At 37.3% G+C, this 27,880-nt stretch overlaps 1 protein-coding gene across 2 annotated transcripts in view; it reads left to right on the forward strand.

The window, feature by feature from the left end:
- Positions 1 to 24,762: 24,762 nt before the first annotated feature.
- The window catches only part of LOC126176858 (tripeptidyl-peptidase 2), a 347,489-nt gene continuing 344,371 nt past the window's right edge, over positions 24,763 to 27,880 (forward strand). Inside the window, exon 1 of one of the 2 annotated variants that reach the window (XM_049924044.1) lies at positions 24,763 to 24,991. In XM_049924044.1, the coding sequence (XP_049780001.1) occupies positions 24,830 to 24,991 (162 nt within the window). In that variant the 5' untranslated portion in view covers positions 24,763 to 24,829. Of the gene's footprint in view, positions 24,992 to 27,265; positions 27,287 to 27,880 lie in introns of those variants that run through there. The other variant, XM_049924045.1, reaches the window with a different exon arrangement.

Raw genomic sequence — 27,880 nt, forward strand, 5'->3', positions numbered from 1 at the left:
TCCCTTTAATTGTTGGTATGTCTGGCCTTCAAAAGTGAAGAATTTGTGGGTCAGGATGAAGCTGGCTAAGGTAATGAGGAAAGAGGTTTTAGGTAGGGCGGCAGGTGATCGGAGTGAAAGGAAGTGCTCCATCGCAGCGAGGCCCTGGACATGCGGAATATTTGTGTATAAGGAAGTGGCATCAATGGTTACAAGGATGGTTTCCGGGGGTAACAGACTGGGTAGGGATTCCAGGCGTTCGAGAAAGTGGTTGGTGTCTTTGATGAAGGATGGGAGACTGCATGTAATGGGTTGAAGGTGTTGATCTACGTAGGCAGAGATGCGTTCTGTGGGGGCTTGGTAACCAGCTACAATGGGACGGCCGGGATGATTGGGTTTGTGAATTTTGGGAAGAAGGTAGAAGGTAGGGGTGCGGGGTGTTGGTGGGGTCAGGAGGTTGATGGAGTCAGGTGAAAGGTTTTGTAGGGGGCCTAAGGTTCTGAGGATTCCTTGAAGCTCCGCCTGGACATCAGGAATGGGATTACCATGGCAAACTTTGCAAGTAGTGTTGTCTGAAAGCTGACGCAGTCCCTCAGCCACGTACTCCCGACGATCAAGTACCACAGTCGTGGAACCCTTGTCCGCCGGAAGAATGACGATGGATTGGTCAGCCTTCAGATCACGGATAGCCTGGGCTTCAGCAGTGGTGATGTTGGGAGTAGGATTAAGGTTTTTTAAGAAGGATTGAGAGGCAAGGCTGGAAGTCAGAAATTCCTGGAAGGTTAGGAGAGGGTGATTTTGAGGAAGAGGAGGTGGGTCCCGCTGTGACGGAGGACGGAACTGTTCCAGGCATGGTTCAATTTGGATAGTATCTTGGGGAGTTGGATCATTAGGAGTAGGATTAGGATAATTTTTCTTCATGGCAAAGTGATATTTCCAGCAGAGAGTACGGGTGTAGGACAGTAAATCTTTGACAAGGGCTGTTTGGTTAAATCTGGGAGTGGGGCTGAAGGTGAGGCCTTTGGATAGGACAGAGGTTTTGGATTGGGAGAGAGGTTTGGAGGAGAGGTTAACTACTGAATTGGGGTGTTGTGGTTCCAGATTGTGTTGATTGGAATTTTGAGGTTTTGGAGGGAGTGGAGCTGGAAGTGGGAGATCACAGCTATGCGTATTGAAATAAATTATAATGTTAATAACTGGGTAGAGAAATCAAGTGAATAGGATACATAACAAAATATAATAGTTGTACTAATATACAGCTCCCTTCTAAATTAACTAAAAATGTTAGGAGGCATACAGACATATACACATTGTTATTTATATATATATATATATATATTTTTCCCACGTGGAATGTTTCCCTCTATTATATATATATATATATATATATATATATATATGAGCGAGAAGTATGTATAATATGTAACACAGCAGCAAGCAATCCTTACAATAGTATAACTTATAACTTTAATATCCAAGCTCCTGGTCACACTTAAGTTGTTTATTTTTATTTTCAGGTGACTGGATTCCATCTTCTACAACATCATCTTCAGATCCTACGTCCCTTGGTGAGAGTAGGAATCATTGGTGGGGAGCACTCCCATCAGTGCAGGTGTAGAAAACACTGCTCACAGTGTCCTCCATAGATGGACCTGCTGCTTGTCAGTGGTTCCTACTGTCATCAAGGAATGCAAGATCTGATGATGATCATGTAGAATATGGATGCCAGACATCTGAAAATAAAAAATAAACAACCAAAATGCGATCACAGCTATGCGTATTGAAATAAATTATAATGTTAATAACTGGGTAGAGAAATCAAGTGAATAGGATACATAACAAAATATAATAGTTGTACTAATATACAGCTCCCTTCTAAATTAACTAAAAATGTTAGGAGGCATACAGACATATACACATTGTTATTAATTATTATATATTTTACATTTCATTCTAATAATATTTAAGTGTAGAGTAACTTTCTTGTGATGAGATTTTTCAAACTGTCCATTTCTGATGCTTCTTTAGTACTTTAAAAATGGATTAAAAAGAGTCTCGACTACAAAAACACTTATTTCGATTGTAATCATTTTGGCCAGTGTTTGACCATCTTCAGACCCCTTATCCCAAATGATAGGCAATAGCAGTGGCTGGAGTGGGTGTTGTAACTCTACAAACATCAGTTAACGTTCATAGAGTTTCAACACCCGCTCCACTCACTGCCACTGCCTACCATCATGGTATGAAGGTCTGAGAATGGTCAAGCACTGATCAAAACCAGTTACCACCGAAACAAATGTTCTTGTGATTGAGACAGTTTTTTAATCTATTTCTAAAGTATTTTAGCATGTTTCTCCATGAGCAATGTTCTCAAAAAATTTTTGAATATTTATAGGTAATTCATTACATAGTTGTAACTTCAGATATTCCAAGCTGTTATGTGTTCCCACCTTTTTTTCTAAGTTCATACAGTCTCTAATTCTTGTGTTCTGTTTGTGTATTGAGCAGTTTGTGGCATATTAATGTATTTTTTCTGATATACAGTAATGTTTGGTGGATGTATTCGCAGGGGACAGTCAAGTTCCCTAGCTCTTTAAATAATTCCAGGCAATGAACCTGCGTGGTCTTTTTCATTATTATTTTAGAAGCCTTCTTTTATAATTTGAAATTTTTTCTGAGGTTTATCTTTGTGCCACAGAAAAATATACAAAATGTAGTGACTGGGTGCATATATGCATAATAAGTTACTCTGACACGATTACTATCACATACTGGTGCCAGTACCCTCAGAAGAAAGTATGCAGACAAAATTATTTTTGCTGTACTTGTTGTATGTTCGCTCCACTTCAGAATGTCATCTACAGGGTGATAAGAAACAGCCTGAAACAATTATAAGAATGTTGCAGGGTAGGTTGTGCTGAGAAACCATTGTTAAAAAAAACGCAGCACATTGAGCCATTTACGAGTTAATAGCCATTGAAGTTAGACAATCAGGGTGCGCACAAATTCAAGTGGCCCACCAGATACAGTTAGTGTCAGTTGTTTTCACAGCATTGACGGTAGTGCAGGAGACTGCTTAGACTTCGGTTCAGGTTAGAACCCTTGTGCCATCTCAAGTACATTTTTTGTATCACTCTCTTGTTTGGATTTAGGAAACCAGATGAAGAACCCGTATTGCAACACTTTCTTTGACAGGCTGCTTGAATTAGCGTGTACAATGGCCTGATTGGCTGACTTCAGTGCTAAATAACTCAGAAATGGCGCAACATATCGAACTTTTTGCTTAACAATTATTTGCTTTTCAGACTCTTTTGGACCACCATGTGTATAAATTGTTAAAAATGTTGCGCTACTACCACAGCTTACTGTGTCACAATTTAAATTTAGCGTAGTATTGTTATTTTTTAGTTTGTATAGAATTTTATATTAAGTGTTATTTCATTCTTCTCAAACCACTTGTGTACAGCTTTTAACGTGTCATCAGCTTTGCACAGCAGTAGCTGTGGTGTTTTATCTGTGATCATTATGTTGCAGTCATCAGCAAAAAGAATTGTGTCTCTTTGCATGACTCTTTGTGGGCAGTCACTATCCTAGATCAAAATCATAATTGGGCCAAATATCCTCTCTTGTGTGAGTGCTATGTTAATATGGTTGGCAATTGATAGATGTTTTTATATATAATTAAGATTTTTATTGTCCTATGAAATTCTACTCTGTGCACTCCATTCATGAGATATGACTGGAAATACCTGTTTACTACTTCTCTTGTTCCCATTGCTTCTAGTTTGTGGAGCAGTATTTTGTGATCTATGGTGTTCAGTACCTTGGAGAAATCTAAAAAAAAGTTAGACAGTCACCTTTATCCAGGACCTCCATTATGACTTTAGTAAATTCTGTTATTACTGCCTCTGTAGTACAGCCCTGTCTGAATCCAAACTGTGCCTTCATTAGCAAATTATATTTTGAAGGCAGTCTATGTGCCTGTATATCATGACCTTTCTATTGTCTCTGAAGATGAAGATAATAGTGATACTGATCTATGGCTTTCTACATTTTCTCTATCATCCTTCTCGTGTATTGGCAAAACTCTAGCTAGCTGTAAGTAATCAGGAAAGGTAACTGAACTGAATGATTCGTTTATAATGTATCCTAGAGACCGTTTTATGCTATCTATGCATTCATTGAACACACTCACTGCAACTTCATGTAGTTCTGACGATTTTGTATTTTTTAATCAGCGGACTACATTTCCGACTTCTTGCTTTGCAGTGGGCAACAACACCAGTGAGATTTTTATGCGGTTTCTGGCAAGTAATGTGTGTAATTTTCGGAAGTTTTGCTGTAGTTTCGTTGCAATTCCAGTTACAATTTGTGTTTATAAAATTGGCCAGTTTACTTGGGTTGCAAATTAATCCTCGTCAGTCTCTAATATGGATGATATTTCTCTTTGATTTGCCCTTCCCTGTTTGTTTTCTTACAACTGTGTAAACTGCCCTGCTTCTATTGCCCAAATTGTATATGATACTATTATTCCTTGTTTTCTTTGCTGCTAGCAGTACCTTCCTCTATGTTCTTTTGTATTCTCTATAGTAAACTGGGAAGTCTGGGTCATTTTAATTTCTTTATAAAAAGGTACTACATTTAAAGGTTTGCAATTTGATTGGCACCTGGAGATAAAACAACAGTGGTCCTTGCCCACTATTTTGCACACTGAAACTGAGTTTGCTGTGTGGTTTCTCTCCCAGTCTTTCTAGTAAAGCCAGCCCATATTCCTAAAGGGTAGTAGGACACCCTTTACTAGTTCAGTGTTAGACACAGTCTTTTCAGGAATTAATGACTTGAATATTCTGTGTCTAGTGGCTTCCAATGCTTTTCATTGGAATATTAAATGGGGTGTGGTGTCATCTGCCTCATCATATATACATTTGGGCTTTTTTCTCTATACCCATTCTGTGCACTCTCTCTTGAAGTTCTCTTAGCCAGTCATTAGTCAAACCATGCATTTTAACTGCCTCCTATTCAAGCTTGGGCTGCAGGACTTCTCTTGAAACACGTTTTGACATCATTAGGTAGGGGGAGACCAAGAGATGAATACAGATTCAGAAGGATGTAGGTTGCAGAAGGTACTGGGAGATGAAGATGCTTGCACAGGATAGAGTGGCATGGAGAGCTGCATCAAACCAGTCTCAGGACTGAAGACCACAACAACAACAGGTAGCCATGTTTTCGTTTTTTGATGCTAGAACAATATTCTGCATGCTACCTCCTGATGGAGCCTCGTGGTTTTGATTTTCCGATTGCCTTAGTAGTCATTAATAGCAGGTTCCTATCCAACAAATAGGGTCATTGCGTCCCTCCTGGTCAGCTTATCAGCTTGTTCATTGTCACTAATTCTCGAGTGACCAGGGGCCTACAGAATATTTATACTTTTTTCCTCCTAAACGAGCAAGGGCTTTAGGGCATTCTACAACGATCTTTGATATTATTGTAGGGACAGTTTCAGAGCTGCTTGTCTTTATCAATGATTCTTGTACACCTAAGCAGATTTCCCTCTGCATAGGTGGTACAAGGAACATGGCATCATGGCATCGTTCTCTGTGCACATACTGACAGCAAATATTTTTTCCTGGAATACTGTGGTCAGCTTCGCTAGAGAGACTGCACTCTAGGTCGTTCGCCATGCTCCCTGTCCACAGCATCTCCATCTGTTTTCATGCTGATTGTAAACCAAAATATGTCTCCTGATCGTATCATGATACATTCTTTCACTGCTCCCTTCTTCCAGTTGTTACCTTGATTGATTTCTTGAAGCAGCTGGAAGTTATTGTATGGCTAGATGGGTTTCCCTCACCATTTCTGTATTCATAATATATTTCTAAGTACTCTGAACGTTTCCAGTTATTACCACATTTTAACGATTATACCCTGCTGCTGCCACCATTCCCAGAAGTGAATGTGAGGCTAATTCCACGTGTTATGGCCAAGAATTAAAGTCTCTGCACCTTTCCAGGGTCCTTAGTAGCTACTGTCTGTTCTACTTTCTTCTGCCAGACTATAGATACACAAATTATCATAGATTTCATTACAGAGTTATCTATCCCGTATACATTCCTGGGGCTTAGATCTCAGTTTTTACCACAGTGTTTTCAAGTGCACATAACAAGATCATTCACCTTGGAGCATATATTCCTTATATGAGGGTCCATCATAATTTGGCAAGCAGAGTTACCCTAGAATCGGTAGCGATTCAAGGGGTACCAATTTTGTTATAACAGTCAATAAATTACTCAACAGACGTATTTTTCAGTACAGGTATTTCGTTCATTCCAAGCAAGCACCGATTCATGACGTCATCGTCTAGACGCGAGTTGACTGTAATCTGAATCCGTCTTAGGAAACTAATAGTTTCTTTCAGGTGATAAAATTTTATTCATGATGAAACACAATTTCATGAAGTTTATTGAGAATGGGAAATGTGAATTAGTAATTGTAGGCAATAATTTATCTGTTTAATATAAAGGTGTTTTGAATTTTGTTTGCATGAAAAAGTGTGAATTTATGTGTTGCTTTTACTCTGAGACGATTTATCACTTAGAATGCAAAAAGTGCGTGTGTACAGTTCGCTGACCTGCATGACGAATTTTATTTTTTGGGATTTTAACTCGAACAGTGAAACACTAGTGCATGATGGAGCTGTCCAGTGAATCACAACAGTAGTTGCAAACGTGCTTGGACTTAATGCTGAAGTTGGAAATTAATGTTGAGACAAATGCGGAATTTGACAAAAATGAACCGAAAGTTTATTCAAAATATCAAGGTTCTGTTTTAGACTGAGACACATATCACCTTGTTGATCACATTTCTTTGCAACACTGTAATGCAGATTAATTAATTCATTAGAATGATTTGCAATGTAATAAGTTACATACAAACTGTTACACGAAATGTGCTGGCTGCATGAGAGTATGACAGTGATTTTATTTCCAGAAATGCCAAAAAACCGGCTGTTTCAAAAGTTAAATTACTAACTGTTGTGTAACGTCATTGATTGTCCCATGCGACTACTGAACATGTTGTATCATGTCTCTCCACAAGAGATCTCAAGAATCCAGGATAAACAAAAAACATGAAGAAGACTAAAGAAGAGATATCGGTATAACCCTTCACTGCTCCCTCTACTAGTAGAATTTCATCAAAAGCTTTAAGATTCCAGCATGTGTCCCCAATATGCTTCCTCGCTAACAGTACTACAACAGTTGTTTCCTGCATCAGTTTTCCACAACGTTAAGAGCACATTGTGCCATTCTTCTAACATTGCTTGAAAATTTGAAAAGTGTTACAATGACTAAAACGTCTGTGTATCCTTCGAAAAAGTAGTCTCTAGTGTTTAACTCTTCAGTGACTTCATTTATCACTAGGTTCCACAGAAGAGGGAAAACCCCTTTATGGTCACCTCTGGAGGTGCTGATTACGATTGTCTCACTCATCATAGTGGTTTGTACCTTTCATCTATCCAGCATGGCCTTAATCCACATGCATATAATGGCCTTAACGCCATGCTCTTTTGCAACTCTAATCATGGATTCGAAGGTTACATTGCTAAAGAGTAATTTCCCACCTTCCAAATAAGCTGGTAATGTCATATTTCACATGATTTGCTTGGCTAATATGTGTTAGTTTATATGTAGAGGAACACAATCTTTTAATGTGAACAAGTAGATTAAAAGTGTAGGTTCTGATACATTTTTCATTTTGCAGCTCACTTACTTCATTCACAAGAAAATAAAAACTTTGAAAAAACCTACACTTTCAATATACTATAATCCTCTTTTTAGGTCTAATTCACTTATTTTCATTTAAATCACTTAGAGAAATTAATAATATCATTATTTTTTGTATGACATTCACCAATTTTCAAAAATAATTATTTTTTCATAAAAAAAGTGAACATAATAAAATTATATTTAAAATTTAATTATAAAAGATGAATATAAGAAATTAAAATTTAATATTTTTTAAATCAAAGGTGGACATAAGAAAATAAATAAAATTAATTATGATTAACATAAAAATGAATCAATTATTCTTTGAATTTCTGGGGTGGATCCTCATACACCCTGGTATTCTATGGTACAAAGACATAAAATTACATTAATATACAACATTTTTACAAGATCTTAGACATGACCAAAAAGGTGTCTTTAAAAAGGTGCATTTTTAATGAAAATTCTTTATATCATTCTTTAAATTCCAGGTTCTATGAGCCTGGACCCTGGAATAATAAATTCATTATGAAAAAGTCAAAAATTTCACATTATGAATTCGATATCTTTATATTCATTGTTTCTTTTTTCAACTTTCTTCATTATTTTATATTTAATTTTCTTGTGTTTGCTTCCAATTAACCGATAATGCCTAACAGTAATTAATTTCGAATTTCTATCTGGTAAAATAATCTTAAAATCATTATTAAGCTCAATACAAATTTTTCCCTATATCTAGTAAATAAATATTCACATCCAGTAATGTTATATAGAACATTTGTTCCTAACTCAAACTTTTAAACTTTTTTCCATTTATACATAAAATGTTCGTTTGGTTTTTTATAATTTATAATGTCTATATTGTAATGTATCTATTTTAGTTTCCAAAACATATCTTTTGTCATCCTGTGAACTCGATACTTTCTTGTTTATTTCAACTGTGTATATTTTGTGTCTTTCACTTCAAATCCTATTAATTCTTCTGTACAGTTATCTATTGTTAAACAATCAATCTTTATAATCTTCAAAGTTTATTCTATTTTTTAACAACACATTTCTTAACTCTTTCAGATTTTTTCTCTATCTTATCACTAACTTTATAAGCATATGTTTTTGCTCTCAGACCACAAAATTCTTCCATTTTTTTTCCACTGCATTCAGTTTTCATCTCTACAAATTTCATGTCAACTCGTGGAACACCATAAATTTTATTTTCAGGACAATCACTAGTATCAAAATTTTTATTTATTTACTTATTTATTGTCCATATAAATCTCTTTTTCAGTACATATATTGTACACAGTGTATTGGCCAGAAAACCTTTTTAGCTATTGGTTTTTCAAATGTCAAACATACATTACTTAAATTTTTGAAATACTGTATATTTATAATTTATTTCTACAATTAAAGATACAAATTACATTTTTTTTGCATAAGATACTGTGAGATTTAGTAGTAGCAGTTTTTCAGAAGGTAGGATGTCACAGACTTTTTAAAGCTTTGTAGTTCAGGAAGAGATTTTATATGTCTTGGTAATCTGTTGTAAAGTTTTGTTCCTGCATGATATAAACCTTTTTGGCATAGTGTGGTGTTACAATGATTAACATGTATGTCACTGTCTGACCTGGTACTGTAATCATGGACACTTTTGTTTTGAGGAAATAGGTTTTCTTTTCTCAGTATGCTTTTTTTTGACATGCATGACTACTTCCATCATATAAATACATTGATGAGGTAGGACCTTTAGGTCTTTAAAGAAAGGTTTCCATGGTTTTCTGCTACGCACTTGTTCCATTATTCTTATAATTGCTTTTGTTTCCTGAAAGGTGATATGGCCTGGTGTACATTTCCCCAGAAAATGATACCGCACTTCATTATTGAATGTATACAAGCAAAGTATACAGCCCTAATTGTTTCTGCACTAGTATTGTTAAGAGAATTCTTACTACATAGCTGATTTTTGCTAGTTTTGAATTTAGGGCTGTGATATGAGTGTTCCATTTAAGATTTTCCTGGATATGAATCCCTAGAAATTTGGTTTCATTGACAGCACTAATGTTTTGTTTACCTATACATATTACAGGTTGTGCCGGATTTTTATTTTGATCAGTGTGGAAATTCATGAGTACCGTTTTTTGGGGATTAACTATTAGCCTGTTTCTGATAAACCATTCAGACACTCCTTTTCCAATATCTTTTGCAGATGCAGTAAGATTTTCTTCTTTATTCCCTTCAATCAAGAGACCGGTGTCATCTGCAAACAGTACTGGTTCAGAATCCCTAACTTGCAATGGGAAATCATTAATGTAGACCAAAAAAAGAAAGGGACCTAAAGTGGAACCCTATGGAACACCATGACTTAGTTCACATGGTTCTGAAAGGTGTACCTGGAGTTCATTTCCTTCCATGTACTTGATTTAATCCGCTGATTTGGTACACCTCTTACACCATACCATTCAATCTTCCTCAGGAGTATAAAATGATCAATAATATCAAAAGCTTTTGTTAGGTCCAAGAATAAACGTGAGATATTTCTATGGTTGTACACTACATTTAAGACATGGTTTATCAGATTGAAAATGGCAGTTTCAATTGATTGCTGTCATCTGAAGCCATGTTGACATCCGGAAATAATGTTATTCTTGTTGAAGAATGTAATTAGTTTCTAAAGGAACACTTTTTCAATAATTTTCAAAAACCCTGACACTAGGCCTATAGTTACCCATACACTGATGATCACCTTTTTTTATATAGAGGCATTACCTTTGACATTTTCAGTTGCTGAGGGAAGACACCACATGATAAGGATGAATTGCATATGTCCAATAAAGGCGAAAGTATTTGTCTTGCTGTTATTTTTATAATATAATCTGGAATATCATCAGTACCAGTTGAATACTTGCTCTTCAGTGATTTAATGGTATTTAGGAACTCGGTTGGGCTTACTGGACTGAGGAACATGGATATATTATTTATTTCAACAGATGAAAGTTCTTTCCATGTTGTATTAGGTGGATTTCCAAGTTTTTCCTTCACTAATTTTCCAGCAACAGGTGCAAAATAAGAATTGAAACTGTTTGCAACTGTCCTAGGGTCAGTGACATTCTTGCCATCAAGTGATATCACAATATTTTTGTGAGTTGTCTTCTAAGATCCTCCACAGCTTTCCACATGGACTTAGTTTTATTGGATGACTTCATAATACATTTGTCATTTTCATTAATTTTTGTCTCTTTTATGACACGTTTTAAAACTAGCTTGTATTTTTTGAAATAATTAATACATTCTGGACTGCTGTGAGTTTTTGACTGCAGAAAAAGTTCACACTTCCTTTTACAAGATACTCTAATGCCTGGTGTAATCCAGTTTTTGAATCTATCTGTGCCTTTGGAAATCAGTTCCCTTTGTGGAAAAGCTATGTTAAAGATATGCTTGCAAATGTTAAAAAGTGTTTCATCTTTTAGTTAGTAATAGAGCTATCATATACTTCTGATAAGGTACTGGAAGTAGTCAATGTTTTTCCTACTATAAATCCTTTTATGGATAACATTTTCTATACTGGTCGAAATTTGATTTACAGGTATGGTCAGTAATCGCAAAAGGTGGTCACTACAGCCAGTATCAAAGTTTTCTGATATACACTTGTCCAAGTTTACACATATCTGATCAAAGAGAGTGACATTAGTTTTAGTTACACGTGTTGGAAAGCTAACAATCAGACAAAGATTGTAAGCTTTTATAATATTTAAAAACGTTTCCCTGTGAGGGATATGGCTCAGAAAGTCAATATTAAAATCACCACATAGTACCAGAGTTTTCCCAATTGCCTTAAGTTTGCCTAAAGCGAGGTCCAATTTTTTGAAAAAAAAAAACACTTATGTTGCTAACAGGAGATCTATACACACATAAAATAATAGTTTTTTCAGACATTAACTCAACAGCTGACATGTCAAAGTCTCTTTCAGAACCAAGTTTGCAAACAGATGCTATACTCTTATAATCTACATTTTCTTTTACATATATACAAGTTCCCCATGTTTTGATTCCACTCTACAGAAGCAGTTTGCAAGGTTAAAAAGCAATATTTTTAAGTACTGATTGTAACCAATCCTCACAAAAACATAACACTGAAACATCTTCCCATTCAGTATGAGGAGTTTATTTATTTCATCAATTTTGTTTGTTAATGACTGTACATTCTGGTGTACAATCTTCAGTCTGTATTTGCAATTTATTTCTGCTTCACATTCTTTGTGATACAGTCTACTTCCCTAAAAAATGTCTTTCAGCCTTTCTATGAGACATTGCATCCTTCTTTATTACACATTTGTCCAAAGTACTTTGGACTGCTTCAATATTATGCCTATTGTGACTCAAATCTGCTAGACGACAGATTTCTTCAACCAAAAATTGTTTCTCTCTTTGATTTAAATGAAGGCCATGGGTGGTGTGGAGGGACCTGTCTAACGTTACAATTATTGAGTTCACATACAGAAGCTTTTTGCATAGAGCATCTATCTCTTTGTTTACTCTTTCTATTAATTTATTTACACATGACCAAGGAGGTAGGTCATATCTGTGTGGTTGATTTACAACAGCTACATTTGTGTTGCCTAATTTGGGTAGCACACTTTCAAGAATAGTGATGAGTTCACTATCTTTATCTCTGGCAACATCATTCGCACCTGCACAAATTACGACACAGTCTTTTGGGTTAATTTTTTCACACGATTTTACCACTGTTTTTGTCACTTCTGCAATGCCTGCTCCTAGTTTGACAAAGGCTCTGACACTTGTGTTAGTTTTTGTATCTGCTGCTACCTTTTCTGCTATCTAACGTCCATGATTATCGGCAAAAATTAACGCTTTTAGTTCTTTTTTGCACACTTGAGGTCAGTCGACTGATTTTTTAATCACATTTCCTTGTTTAGGATGCGACACGCGCAAAAAATTTTTCAGTGTGCGGCTGTTGTTGTTTGTAATTATTATCTGGACTCATATGTTTCTGAATTACATTGTTCGTGGAATCACGTTTCTCATTATAACTATTTGATGCACTTACTTTGTTATTTCCAAGTTTTGTGCTGGTTTCAACGGTCGTTCTTCCTTTGATTACTGGTAGCTGATATTTCTTCCAGGTTCAGACAGTGCTCTGTTTGTTGAGTTTTACAGCCAAGATGTTACAGCTGTTTCTCCAATAAGGCTACATTCCCTTTAAGTTTACTAATTTCACTATTTTTTGCAGTTAAAATGAGACGAAAATCATCGCAATGTTTACATATCGATGTCACTAAATTTGCATTTGCAACGGTTTTTCCACTAGATTTTGATCTTGTAATGATTTAGTTGGCGTTTTTTGCTTTAACTTCGCAGCAGTAACATTTTCCAGGTCGAACCACGATAATTTTTTGCACTGAATACACAAAGACTTATTCTTTTTTACGTTTTTCACGGAACTCGATTTTCGTGAACCTTTTTTCACCGCCATCTTGCTAACAAGATTACAACTATGGATTACACATCTTCATAAAAATCTTCAGCTTGTCTATTATAGATCTAACAGTCCATATCATGAAAACAGAATTCAATATTTTCTTCATATTTCGGTCTCATTATCCTACAGTGAAAAATATACATCAGTTCTTTAGATAAGTCAAGTACTCTCATACCAATTATTAAATGGGATTTTTGTCCTATTCATATCACTAGCAGAAAGATTTTCATTAAATACTGTTCTTGCTTTAAAGTTTGGGTTCGCTGTTAATTTATCACATCTGACACTAATTTGATATTATTTCTATTTCTAATTTTTCCTTTGTCTTCCCAAAGACCAAACTATTCATAAGTTTATAGAAATCTTTTTCAAACTCATTTTAGGTTTTAGTTCTCATTTCTGTATTTAAATCTGTATACTTCTTCAACTAATCTGATTCTTTAAATTTTTAAACTCTATGTGTTTTTGTAAATACCGCCTAAGATTTCTAGTCAACAACATGCTTTCTTTCATTCCAGCTACAATTTTAGTTTCAGGAGTGAGAGGTAAATCTCTATATAAATCATATAATTCTTTTAGATGCTTTATTGCATCTGAAATTTCACTTATATTTGTACTATCAAAAGACTCTGGATTATCTCATTCAAATTCACTGTGAGGCAAATGATGACTCATAGCATAACCATGTAAATTATTCACATATAAATATGTTAGATAATTTTATATAATTTACTATGAAAATCCTTCTATATTTGTTGTTTGCTTTAATATATCTTTTACGACACTGTGACATTCCTACTCATACTCCAATTCCAACCACTTAAATCATATCTAAACCATGTAATAAATCAAGTGGCTGTGTAGTCATTTTCAACATTGCATCCCAGGATAGTCCTTGTGCAGTAAGATATCAAGATGGACCGAAATCATATGCTTTTGAACAAGCTTTTCTAAAATTTTCAAATATATCAGACAGTAACAATACATCGGTTTTAGATACAGACCATGATATTGATATAGATCTTTAATATTAAATTTTCTCCAAACTATTTTCGAATGTTTATAATCTGTATCATTTCTATCACAGTCACTCAGTTTATTATAGAATTCTTCTTTTGCTGGTAATTGTATCTCTTCAAATTTTTTCCAAATATCCATGTAATCATATGGATATACTCGTTTTCTGATTACTAAATCGAATAACTCTTCTGGGAAAATTGTCTGATGATCTTCATTTGATATCTTTTCAAATTTGATGTAAGTTTATCGAGTCAAGAAGCGATAAATTAAAAGTGTCAATAAATCTCATTTTTAAATTTTCTATTCTCTTACCGAAACTAATATATCTATTGTCAATGTCTGGTATTAACTCTATCTCTTCCCTATCATAACTGAGTCTTATCATGAACAGATGTGAGAAATCATGAAAATTAATTGGTACAAAACTCAGATATTTTAACTGTTAATTACATTTAGTACATTATGTATTTATAAATTTTTCAGCTAATTGATCATGATGATAAATTTATTTTCTCAGTGAATAATGACAATCACACATTTTTCCTTCTTCCAACATTAATTTTTCTTTGGGAGTTAATGGTTTCATTTCTTCAACTTCAGAATTAATTCTTCCAATTTCTTCAACCCCTTCTTTTCTATATTAAAAAATTTGTTTTGAGAATTTGGTCCTCTGTAAACAACAGGATTTTATAGTGTCTATTTACATATTTAATAAAGAACAGAATCCAATTTGTTCACATTTTCGATGCTTCATTGTATCTGAATTTTCTGGTATTTTAAGCTTCAATAGTTAATTTCAAAATGAGCATAAATAACGAATTGAACTTTCTGTGTATGTTGAAAATTTTTAAAACTTACATAGAAGTCTTCCTGTGGCATTTCTGCTTTTAATGGTTTGTTAATGTAACAGCTTGATGTGTGTTATCTAATTTTTCTTCTCTAGTGAAATGGACTAAACAGATATCACAGATAATTTTTACTTCATCATGTTCACTAATTTGATTCCAAACTAGCCAAGACAACATTTTATACAACAATAATGTGATTTATTTACATCTTTGTAATAAAAGATCTTTACATGTCACTCTTCTTACTTTTCGTAATTTTTAATGGATATAATTGATGCTTCTCATGAAATGAATAAATTTTGTATACACATTAATTTTATTTACAGTTTTTCTAATATGATCTAACACTATCTGTTTCTGATCAAGATCAAGACTATAAGTTTTATATCTCCTAACTCTTTCTGAACTTTTATCGGTAAAGGAAATGAAAGGATTTTATAGCCTACAGAACACATATTTGATCTTTACTTCCCCATTTTGCACAGAGCATAACTTACTAACTTAATCATAGCTAACACTTGGTTTAAGAATCATGAAAGCAGGTTGTATACCTGAAAGAAGCCTGGAGATACTAGAAGGTATCAGATAGATTATGTAATGGTAAGAGAGAGATTTAGGAACCAGGTTTTAAATTGTAAGACATTTCCAGGGGCAGGTATGGACTCTGACCACAATCTATTGGTTATGGACTGTAGATTAAAACTGAAGAATATGCAAAAAGGTGGGAATTGAAGGAGATAGCACCTGGATAAACTGACTAAACCAGAGGTCGTACAGTGTTTCAGGGAGAGCATAAGGGAACAATTGACAAGAATGGGGGACATAAATACAGTAAAAGAAGAATGGGTAGGTTTTAGAGATGAAATAGTGAAGGTGGCAGAGGATCAAGTAGGTAAAAAGACGAGGTCTAGTAGAAATCCTTGGGTAACAGAAGAGATATTGTATTTGATTGAAGAAAGGAGAAAACATAAAAATGCAGTAAATGAAGCAGGCAAAAAGGAATATAAACATCTCAAAAATGAGATCGACAGAAAGTGCAAAATGGCTAAGTAGGGATGGCTAGAGGACAAATGTAAGGATGTAGAGGCTTATATCAGTTTAATAAGTCACGGCTGCAAAATACTAACACGAATTCTTTGCAGACGAATGGAAAAACTGGTAGAAGCCGACCTCGGGGACGATCAGTTTGGATTCCGTAGAAATGTTGGAACACGTGAGGCAATACTGACCCTACAACTTCTCTTAGAGAATAGAGTAAGGAAAGCCAAGTCTAAATTTCTAGCATTTGTAAACTTAGAGAAAGCTTTTGACAATGTTGACTGGAATACTCTCTTTCAAATTCTAAAGGTGGCAGGGGTAAAATACAGGGAACGAAAGGCCATTTACAATTTGTACAGAAACTAGATGGCAGTTATAAGAGACGAGGGGCATGAAAGGGAATCAGTGGTTGGGAAGAGAGTGAGACAGGGTTGTAGCCTATCCCTGATGTTATTCAATCTGTATATTGAGCAAGCTGTGAAGGAAACAAAAGAAAAATTCCGAATAGGAATTAAAATCCATGGAGAAGAAATAAAAACTTTTAGGTTCGCCGATGACATTGTAATTCTGTCAGACACAGCAAAGGACCTGGAAGAGCAGCTGAACGGAATTGACAGTGTCTTGAAAGGAGGATATAAGATGAACACCAACAAAAGTAAAACGAGGATAATGGAATGTAGTCGAATTAAGTCGGGTGATGCTGAGGATGGTGCTGAGGGAATTAGATTAGGTAACGAGACACTTAAAGTAGCAAATGAGTTTTGTTATTTGGAGAGCAAAATAACTCGTGCTGGTTGAAGTAGAGAGGATATAAAATGTAGACTGGCAATGACAAAGAAAGCGTTTCTGAAGAAGAGAAATTTGTTAACATCGAGTATAGATTTAAGTGTCAGGAAGTCGTTTCTGAAAGTATTTGTATGGAGTGTAGCCATGTATGGAAGTGAAACGTGGACGATAAATAGTTTAGACAAGAAGAGAATAGAAGCTTTCCAAATGTGGTGCTACAGAAGAATGCTGAAAATTAGATGGGTAGATCACATAACAAATGAGGAGGTATTGAGTAGAATTGGGGAGAAGAGAAATTTGTGGCACTACTTGACTAGAAGGAGGGATCGGTTGGTAGGACATATTCTGAGTCATCAAGGGGTCACCAACTTAGTACTGGAGGGAAGCGTGGAGGGTAAAAATCGTAGAGGGAGACCAAGAGATGAATACACTAAACAGATTCAGAAGGATGTAGGTTGCAGTAGGTACTGGGAGATGAAGAAGTTTGCACAGGATAGAGTAGCATGGAGTGCTGCATCAAACCAGTCTCAGGACTGAAGACCACAACGACAACAACAATAGCACACGTGACATGACAAGGCATTACAACGGAACACGCACGTTGCGCACGTGTCGCGCTGTTTCGAACGCATATTGAGACGTGTACACACTTCGCACGCGCCTGTTGGCGAGGCTCTGCTCTGACAGAAACGAAGCGCACGCAACCTATAGTCTCTCTCAAACGATTTCACAGAAACTATAGAGTAAAAATATTTAATTTTTGCATTGTTTGTAGCGTTATATGTCAGCTTCGTGGTGAAGTGCCCATCATCTTGCGAAGGCTCATATTTATTATGATACAGACATTTTAGTAAGGCGCTACGCACAGCTAGTAAAGTATGCAATGAAAACTAGGGGTCGCTATCACTTTGTGTTTGGTGAGTATTACACCATACGTCGTTGGAGATGAAATATAGCTAACATGTTGAATTTTTCTTTAGACTTGGGAGGAGGTCTCCATCTGTCTCCAATCTTGAGAAAATGGATCGAATGTAGCGCGCTCATTCTCGATCTCACGCTTGCGAGAATGAAATATTCGCAATATCCCTCATATCTCCTAAACCGCTCGGGACATCAAAACGAGATTTTGGTGAATGATAGCACATAAGGAAGAGACTATTTTTCCAATTCTTAAACACCAGGAACTTTCTTATCTATGACGATTTATCAGTAGTAATACTTTCTTTTTTACTTTTTTCACTCCAGTGACTAACATTTTAAGAATTATCCGCAGCTAGTGAAACAGGAGTTCGCTAGTATGAAAATAAACATGAAATTTCTTCTCTTATGTTACTGCAGACCGACACAATGAGGAATTTTGTCGGAATAGCTACTGTAAGATGAGTTTGTGCAAATTATACAGTGCTTTTGCAAAGGAAGTGCAATGAAACCTGTCAACAAGAGTAATGTGGCCGTTCTCATAAATGGTTACACTTCTTCGAATAAGAAAAGGTTAGCAATTCACACAAAAATAAATTGCTAATTGGCTCAAATGGCTCTGAGCACTATGGGACTCAACTGCTGAGGTCATTAGTCCCCTAGAACTTAGAACTAGTTAAACCTAACTAACCTAAGGACATTACACACATCCATGCCCGAGGCAGGATTCGAACCTGCGACCGTAGCGGTCTCGCGGTTCCAGACTACAGCGCCAGAACTGCGCGGCCACTCTGCTGGCCGAATTGCTAATTCTGTTGGAATTTTGTTTAATCCACGTAATCCATCGTATTTTTAACACTGAATGGCTGGAATGGAATTTTATTCCTTTTCTTGATCTGAGCCGTCCTGAAATAATGACGAGCGTTCGCTTCAGGGGGAATGACTGGCTTATGCCAGATGCTGGTTACTCACCTTGCCAAACTGACAATGTGTGATACTCGAATAAAATAGTTGTTACTAAGAAAAATAAACAATTGATATGTCGCACAACACAATGGTCAGTGTATTGTCAGGAGGCGGCCATGGTGGCCAAGTAGTTCTAGGCGCTTCTGTCTGGAACCATGCGACTGCTACAGTTGCAGGTTCGAATCCTGCCTCGGCATGGATGTGTCTGATGTCCTTAGGTTAGTTAGGTTTAAGTAGTTCTAAGTTCTAGGGGACTGATGACCTCAGATGTTAAGTGCCGTAGTGCTCAGAGCCATTTTTATTGTCAGGAGCTGAGACTACTGCACGCGTCAGGAAAGCTGAAGCTAGCCATGTGTGCTTTGTGAGCGGGAGTTCACGTCGTTCATTGTCATGAAAGTAGATCTGCCTTTGTCAGCAATACTTTTCAACAAATTAAGTATATCAGATCACCATACTCTTTCAGGATGCTCATACTTTCGTAATAATACCGACCATTATTTCATTTGTGTAGCCTGTTGTATAATTAGTTTATTAATGCTGATAATGTGTATGCAATCACTGAAATGCTGTTTCTCGTCACGAAAAGCCAATTAAACAATAGCGATTCGTGAGGGCTTTTCCACTATTTCTAGCTTGCAGTGGGAATGTGATGTCTACATGTACATAGCATAATGTCTCTTATTACATCCATATCCAAGTAATGATAATGAAACTTACGTACTTCACATCTTGGACACTTTTTACCACAAGGACAAAGGGATCATAACTGTGGAAATTACACCTTTTCGACTTTTTGCAACAGATCGTAGAGATACAGCAGCATAACAGGCAGAAAGTGGATAACTTTGTTTTACTTTCCTGCTCCTTCTAGATCACATAATTTAATAATATTCTTTACTTCCTTATTCACTACCCTCACGATGAATCATCTGCCCCTTCTCACGATCTGAAAACATTGTGGAGGCAGAATGTATAATCCCAGTGGGTAATGGCTCAGCAGTTACAGAACTATGCATTGTTCTCAGCAAAAGAATAAACAAAACAAAAGTACTGTATAGATATATGTTACTGAAAACTATTATATTCTAACGAAAAGAGATGGAACGCTTAAATGGCGAAAAACGTAACACTACACAGCAACAATAAAAGTTCAGTATACCTTAAGGCCATATTTTTCGGATGGGCAATATCTCCACTGCCCAGATGCGCCATGCCACTTCCCGCCTCATCCCCCCCCCCACCCAGTGCTTACGTGGCGCGGCGCGAGAAACTGTGCCACAACCACAACTCTGCTTGACCTGGGACAGGCGCTTGTCGCGTCCATGTAGCGTCGCATCCCAATTTACGCGGTCCCATTTGAACCTGCCAAGTTAGAAAAATGCGCGCTACACTGCACCACGCCACCTGCGCTATATGTGTCTCAATTTGATCCCTTCATAATGTCGGAAGTTGAACTGCGCTGGAGTCCTCGACAAATTGTGCAGGAAGGACAAGAGATTCTCATTCAGTAAGTCCATTAGGGAGGTTTTTAAATCCTGTTTGTAGGGCACCAAGTGGAACCCAGGGGAGAACCTCTGACCAAGATGTTTCGTGGCACATCGGTGCAGCTTTTAAAGTGCGATGCCAGCACTTGACCAACCCATTGCTTGCAGGTGGTAGGCTGTTGTACATACTTTGTTTGCACTGCACAGGTCACAAAACTTGGAAAAAAGAACAGCTTCGTATTGTTGTCCCTGGTCCATTGTGAACGAAGATAGAGAGCTGAACCGCGCGACCCAGGAGGCGATAAAGGCACATGCGACAGAGTCGGCTGTTATATCTGTGATCAGAATAGCCTCGACCCACCGACTAACGAGCTCCAAGACCTTGTCGAGATGTATGGGGCGGAATCTGCCATTAGGAATGTCAAACATGTGCAATGGTGGATATGCATGCATAGCGACCAACCTTTGAGTGTTAGCAGGGTACGCATGCACGGGACTAATTTTTGCAGTCTGCCCTGTGCATATGAAACACTCTATAATTAGGTGCGTGGTAGCCCAAATAATAGAAGCGCGTGGTCATGGATAGCAGCAAATAGCTTACGGCGCAGGACAGCCGGAAATAGGGGCTGGCCTTATATTTAGAAATGTCACAGAGGACCAGTAGGGAAGAACCCGGAATTCGGCGCAGCTCCATTGAGAGCGAGGTAGACTCACTGTGTATTAACAGCTGTATGTCATTATCTGTCTGTTGCTTGTCGAAGTCCTAAGAGAACGAGATCATACCTACTCATGACATGTAGTCGGCGAAGATGTTTCCTATGCCCTTGACATAACAGACATTGGTGGTGAATTGACATATAAGGTCCATGTGTCAGAAGCATCGGGTGGGCAGTTCAGCTGTAGGGTTACGCACTACATCGGCCAGTGGGTTGTGGTTCGTATATATATAATCACTAACCTACCCTCGATGTTCTCGCGAAAATGTCGAACTGCTTCGTAAATGGTAAAACGTTCTCGTTCGGAAGTGGACCATTTGCGCTGGGAGGTGGTCAACTTTCGGGAGAAGAAACGAAGTGGTTACGCGGAACCCTCGACCTGCTGAAGAAGCTTGGCGCCAATGGCTGTATCTTTCGAGTCGGCTGTGATCGATATCGGAACGTCGGAGATCGGGTGCGCGAGAGCGACAGCGTTCGCGAGTGCGGTCTTTAACGCGTTGACGCCCATATCACCGTGGCGCAGACGCTGGACTCACCCTCGCTGCGACACCTACAGCTCAATTACTTTTCAGCTCCTAGTGTCGCGATTATCCCTATGTCTGATCCCAGTTTTATTGCTCAGGTAATCCCATTGGTGGCAGGCGCGATTACTAACGGTATAGAATAAATAACTAGTATAAGAAAGGTTACTGGTGATAGAGTTTCTACATGTCACCACTCCTGACTTTATTGTGGTTCAACCTAACGTCTACTTGGTATCGAAGGAATATCATGTTTAATGTGAATTTCAGACCACAATGCCACTTGGCATAGCCAGAAGAGAATAGAATCTGTCTCTCCCTATCAAAAATCTTTGGCAGGAGTTGGAACTGAACCCAGACCACAAGTATTTGAACCTATCATCAATTCAACAGACCACCAAACCCTCTTCTCTGTAACTCATTTTTTTATCATAACGCCATTGCGCCACACTGGATGAGAATTCTGACACCCAGGCTCCCTATAGTGGTTTGAATCATGTTTCTGTACATTCATTTACTTGGTTGACCGAATCGTCATGAACTAGCTGCCTCAGCTACCCAGTGCATATATTCAGCTCTATTTTGTAACCACCGAAATAAAATCACATAACTGCCACATTCACAGACCTGCCAACAGTGTAGGATGCAAAAATTTAAATAGGAAGTATTCCTTTCCAATTCAGCTACTCTATTGCACTGTCTGTTTATTGAAAACCCTGTGCAGTGCAAAAGAAAAGCTGTAACTGTCTGTCTCTCAGAAGTCTAGATCCAGCTATCTGCATTATCTCACAGCACTGTGGAATGCGAAAGTTCTAGAGCAATTCTTGTTGACTTCTTGAGCTGCTGTAGCTATGTATCAGCTGGTAGTGTAACGGTAAGCATCATGCACCATACATAAGACATCGCGAGTTCGTGTATATTCACTGCTACAAACGCAATTCTGCTGTCTGCTGAAGTTATCAATCTAATGGAACAAATCGAGGTATATCACTCTCTGTATGCCTAGACAGAAACGACTGCTAGTTTCCATCAGTCACAAAATCTTTGCTTAGTCTGCATTAACTAGGTTTGAATCCATATGCAAAACGAGACGGTTCGTCGTGTCATTTGAAGTTCATACATATTCTCAACAAGCTGCTCATGAATAACTTATTTTTTAAAAATCCATTTTATGTTAATTAATAAGTATGGTATATTAATTTGAAGAGGAAATCATGAATACGACGAACTTACTATGTGCATTACCTATCTGATGTAACATTTTAGGTATTTCATTTATTGTGGGCTTACAAGCCTAAATGACAGTCTTTTCTGTGTTAAGGTGTTCCTTAATATTTGTAGTATCGTGGTATTACTTCAAATCTTGAGTTATTGCGATACAGAGCAGTGTTTTCTACTGGTGACTTGTTGGAACCATTTTCAATAGTCAAACGACTGTACCGAGGAGCGATTAGAGGACCTGCTAGACAGCTGCGTTATGCGGGTTGCATGCGAATCAGGCAAAATGCAATTCAGGTCGTTCGAATACTTTTGAGCATGGCTGTACATATTGTCGCTATCAAATAAAAGGCTACGTTTTGGAATTTTAACTGTTAAGGGTTTCATGGCCACTTTTAGGCAAATTCTGTGTTGGCTTCTATCTCCGATTCTGCAGCAGAGGTTTGTTTGAGGTATTTTATGACTTTCTCTAACATAAGTGGCTGGGTTTGTCAAAGCTTCACTCTCCATTGCTGGTGGTGGTGGACAGGAGTTCAGCCTGCAGCCGCAGATTGTGTTTCTGTCTCGCCAAAGTCCATGCCCTGTTTGGTAGCCATTACTGCTCCAGTCCTTCCCTTGCCACATGTAACAGTCGTTCACTGGAGAAAGGCCATACCTGCCATTTTTTCCGGTTTTTCTCACAACAAATATCACAGAATCACTCAACGAAGTGACATTCTGGGAAAAGAAATGTTGGGTTCGGCCTTTCTGCAGTACATTCCTGGTGTGACAGACAGAGTCAGCATCATATTGTGCAAACATGGCATAAAGACTATTTATAAATCGACAAAGGAGATCAAAGAGTGTCTCACATCAGCAAATGAGAAAAGGGACCCACTTGCAATGTCGGAACATATCACATTCATTGTACATGCAGTAAAGACTACATTGGAATGATTGGACGATAAGTCTACACGATCACAAGTGGTATGAACTAGGTGAAATGGACTACACACTAAAAAAAATTCGCTGAGATGGAAGTTCTGGCTGTAGAGAAGAGGTATCATAACCACTTGTTCATGGAAGGTATGGAAATACTTCAACATGAGAATATCTTTAACAAGAAAGAAGAAGCTTTGAGGTGAATGGATCCTGGGTTTCCGTGCTGTAGCGGACGACTGTTAAAGGTAGCAACGGAAGGACTACAGTGGTAACGACCACGAAAAAGGCCTTGAACTTTGGTGTGCCAGGTACGTACAATCTGTGGCCGTTTGCTCGACTCCAGTCCAACATTGGCAATGGATGGTGACGCTTTTACAACGCCAGTCACTGGTGGTGGTGAAACGTCAGAAAAATCATCAAACAAACATCGGCTGAACAACGCAAGACAGAAGCTAACAGCCAACTTTTGAAACTTTGTTTTGCGCTTCAGCAGTTTACCAAACGCAACTGGTAAAGAATGTCCGTTATGAAGTTTGGGTTGACAATTAATCAATTTTATTGTTGGAAGTTCCTAAGTTCCGAATCTATACTTTGAATTTCTGCATCACAAATGATAACTCATAACGTCGCTTTGACCATTCGGTACTCGGTTAGGCGAACTGACATTACATACAGTGTGAATACATCCTGAAGTTGGCTTGACATGAAGGTCTGGTGTGAATCGGTCTTTTTCCCGATGGTAGTACTCCTTGCTCATAATTTTCCACAAACATGTAGTATTCCTATATACTTTATTCAATTCAGTAATGAAGTCTCTGAATCACTGTTGAGTATTATCAATTCTAGAGTTCAGTGTACCCGCAGAGATAAGAATATTAGAACGAGGAAATAGTTGACTGAGAACATTTTCGCACGCTAGTTTGCAGTGATTTCCAGTCCACTCGCTAACGTCTCTCTACACCTTATTTGTGCGTATATTTTTGTGCATACTAAAAAATTTAGCGTATATATCGATTAGCTGATTGAATCCAGAGATCACAATTCGAGTTCAATGTTTGGCAATTGATATACTATTTTACGAGGGTCTTTGCGTGGAGTGTTGAGGCTTTTTGTGTGGGTTCAGGTAGATTTGTAGGTTAATATAATTTGTGCGGATTATGAGTGATCAAGTAGACTGTGAATTTCCTGTATGGGGACTATTACCGAAGAAAGAAACAGGTGTCCAGTCTTTTTTAAATAAATTCCCGGAATATGACGGGCGAGGAATTACGATAGCGATATTTGATTCAGGTGTCGATCCAGGTGCACCAGGATTGCAGGTACTGTCAGTTAATACTGGTTCTTTTAAGCAATGTGATCTGTGTGCTGTTGTTAACGCTTGGCGAAATGAAATTTTTATTTTATGTTGCGGTTAAATATACCGACGCACATGGTTTAATGTAACTTCAGTGTAAAGTTAACAGGAAAATCTGAAATAAAGCCTTTGTTGACTCTAGGCCGATAACAAAAAGTTTCTCGTGAGTAGTAAATGGATGAAGTGGAATTTGCACGATATTGTCAGTGCTAATGTCACGGACATTAAGAACCTTTTCTTTCAGGAAATATTGATGGGTAAGTGGTATACTTTGAGACTACCGTAGAAGTCATAGCCAGACAGAATGACGAGGATTTAATTTGTGGTAGTTTCTTCTGAATTAAATATTCTAAAGCAATGATGACCAAGAGGCGAAATGACCGGTCTTTCAGGTATCATTACGCTAATATCTCCGGGCCCCCTAGAAGATACTCCCATTCTAATCAGCTTCTTTCCATGTCCACATTTAACACAAAGTCCATTCTAATACTTATACGATATAGAACTCACAAGTTCTCCCAAGGAATGCTTTCAATATGAAGAAGTAGCAATTTCAGTTTGCACCTGTCTATTCAGGCATGTACAGCTTGTCTCTGTGATAAATAGTAGTCACCCACTGTCAGTGTTAGTAAACAAAGCTATTGTATTGACAGCATGGACATGTCCATTTCATTGCTTATCATAGCAGGAGTATAACACACCATTCATTGACTACTGCTCATTTGTTTTGTTAAATTAAAATTGTTTGACAACAAATTCTTGTCACAGTATTCAGCATTTATAGTGATGTTAGAGAGCACTAATGGAAAATGTCTAAAGTAGTTCTTTAGTATTGCATTGTTCTTAGCATTGTTTGAATGTCATTTGTAACAGACCACAGTATAACTTGCTTTTCATCCAACCATCCTCCCTGATACGGAAGTAAAAGAGAGAGTACTTGATGGTATTTCCTCCCCCCCCCCCCCCCCCCCCCCCCCCAGGAAACAACGAAACATTCCAATCTATGTGGGTTAGTTCATGAGAGAAAAATGAAATAATAACCAAGGGATGAGTGCTTAAGGAAAATTTAGAGTAAGATCATTAGAAATACACTCAGAGAGAAATATAGGGAAATAATTGGTGTTGCTGATGCAGTGCTATAGTAGCCTATTTTGAATCCTATCCTCCACTAAAACAAAAGATGGACTTATTAAAAACAGTAAATAAATTGAGTAGTAGTTACCAATGAAACCTGAATTTTTAAGTAACTTACGTCAGGAAGGAGAGCTACATGTATTACACATAATAGTAAACAAGAAGTTAATCGCACTAACACTGTAAAATCCTAATATTTTTTTGGGAAGCATCTTGGCATATCTCAACAGGTAAAAGGTAAAAATGATATATGGTGGTGTAGCCTTCCAAAGACATTATCGTGAGTAAATCTCTTCGATGTATTTGATCTTGTTGGTTTTTAGATTGATGTTTCAGCAACTATGGCAGTTGGCTTTCATTGGTGTGGTACATTGATGAGAGCACTGTGCAGCCATTCATCGTATCCCATTTTTCCTATCAAAAGATAGAATCTTCAGGGACGTGGAATGTTAACAAAAGACGCACTGATGAAAGCCACGTGTAACAGTGGCAACAACATTGATCTCTAAAACTAGGTGATGTGGTCACATACCATAATTGGAAAAGTTTTATTGAAGACCTGTGTATTTGTGTAAGCAAAACCATATTAGGAAAGTGTGGTTAATGGCGGAGGCAGTAGAATGAATGGAATTTGGAGACGTTGATTGAAACGCAATTAAGTGGAAGTGGCAGGTGGCATGCAATATTTTGTGAAGTGGTTTATTCAGAAATACTGAAACATTTGATACTGACCAACAGATTTGACCTGTGACTTCATCAAAATGGCAGACACAAATATCTCGTCTAAATCCAATACGCCAGTGACATCTTTCTTACAACCACAACAGATACAAAACAATAATTTTGCTATAAGAACTGTATATAAAATAAATTGGTATAAAAGCCAGTAGGCCTACGTAATCAGTGGTACACCTTTCGGATTTTGTAGGTTTCGTGTTGGGACAAACAACTCATCCCTCAGATATCCAAAATTTTAAAAAATCCATTAACCTTGCAGTTACATAAATTCTCTGGATGGTATTGTTATCTTCCATTAACCTGATAGCTAATTTGAACTCTTTTTTTTTTACAGTGCACTCTGAAGAAGAAACACTGATATTGGCAAAAAATAAAGACTCAAATGCTGGTAATGATATTTTCACTTCACCTATATAACTAAGCAAACTCCACAATATCCATAAACACTGAAACAACAGCATCCAGAAATGGGTAATAATAGAAAAATGCTGTATTGATAAATTGACCTGTGCTTTATAGCTTAAAACGATTTCCACGTACGCATCTACATTGAAATGACACAAGCCAGTAGTGATGTGAGCCAAGTATAGGTGTGTCCACTCTGTCAACATAGCTAAAATTAACTGCACAAGACCCACAAATCATGAATAAACAAGATTCATAAGCAAAACATGTATCACACTTTGATTGTATATCTGGTATCAGAAATTTCAGTTAACCAATACAGCTGAAATGAAGTCCACATCACACTAAAATAGCTGCTGGGACATGAAACCAACCAAGCACACATCAATACAGTTGTAGGCCTAATAAAAACCTAAAACAACATAAACGCATTTTATCATCATCGTCCGTCAGTTTACTCCCTGCTGGGTGTTATCATCTCATTTCTCCATTCATTTCTTATGTAATCAAATCGTTGACTAGACTTCTCCATTTACAGTGATCATTGGCTCTTCTTAATGTAATGTGAAGAGATAGG

Source organism: Schistocerca cancellata, chromosome 3 (genome assembly GCF_023864275.1).
Source record: "Schistocerca cancellata isolate TAMUIC-IGC-003103 chromosome 3, iqSchCanc2.1, whole genome shotgun sequence".
NCBI lineage: Eukaryota > Metazoa > Arthropoda > Insecta > Orthoptera > Acrididae > Schistocerca > Schistocerca cancellata.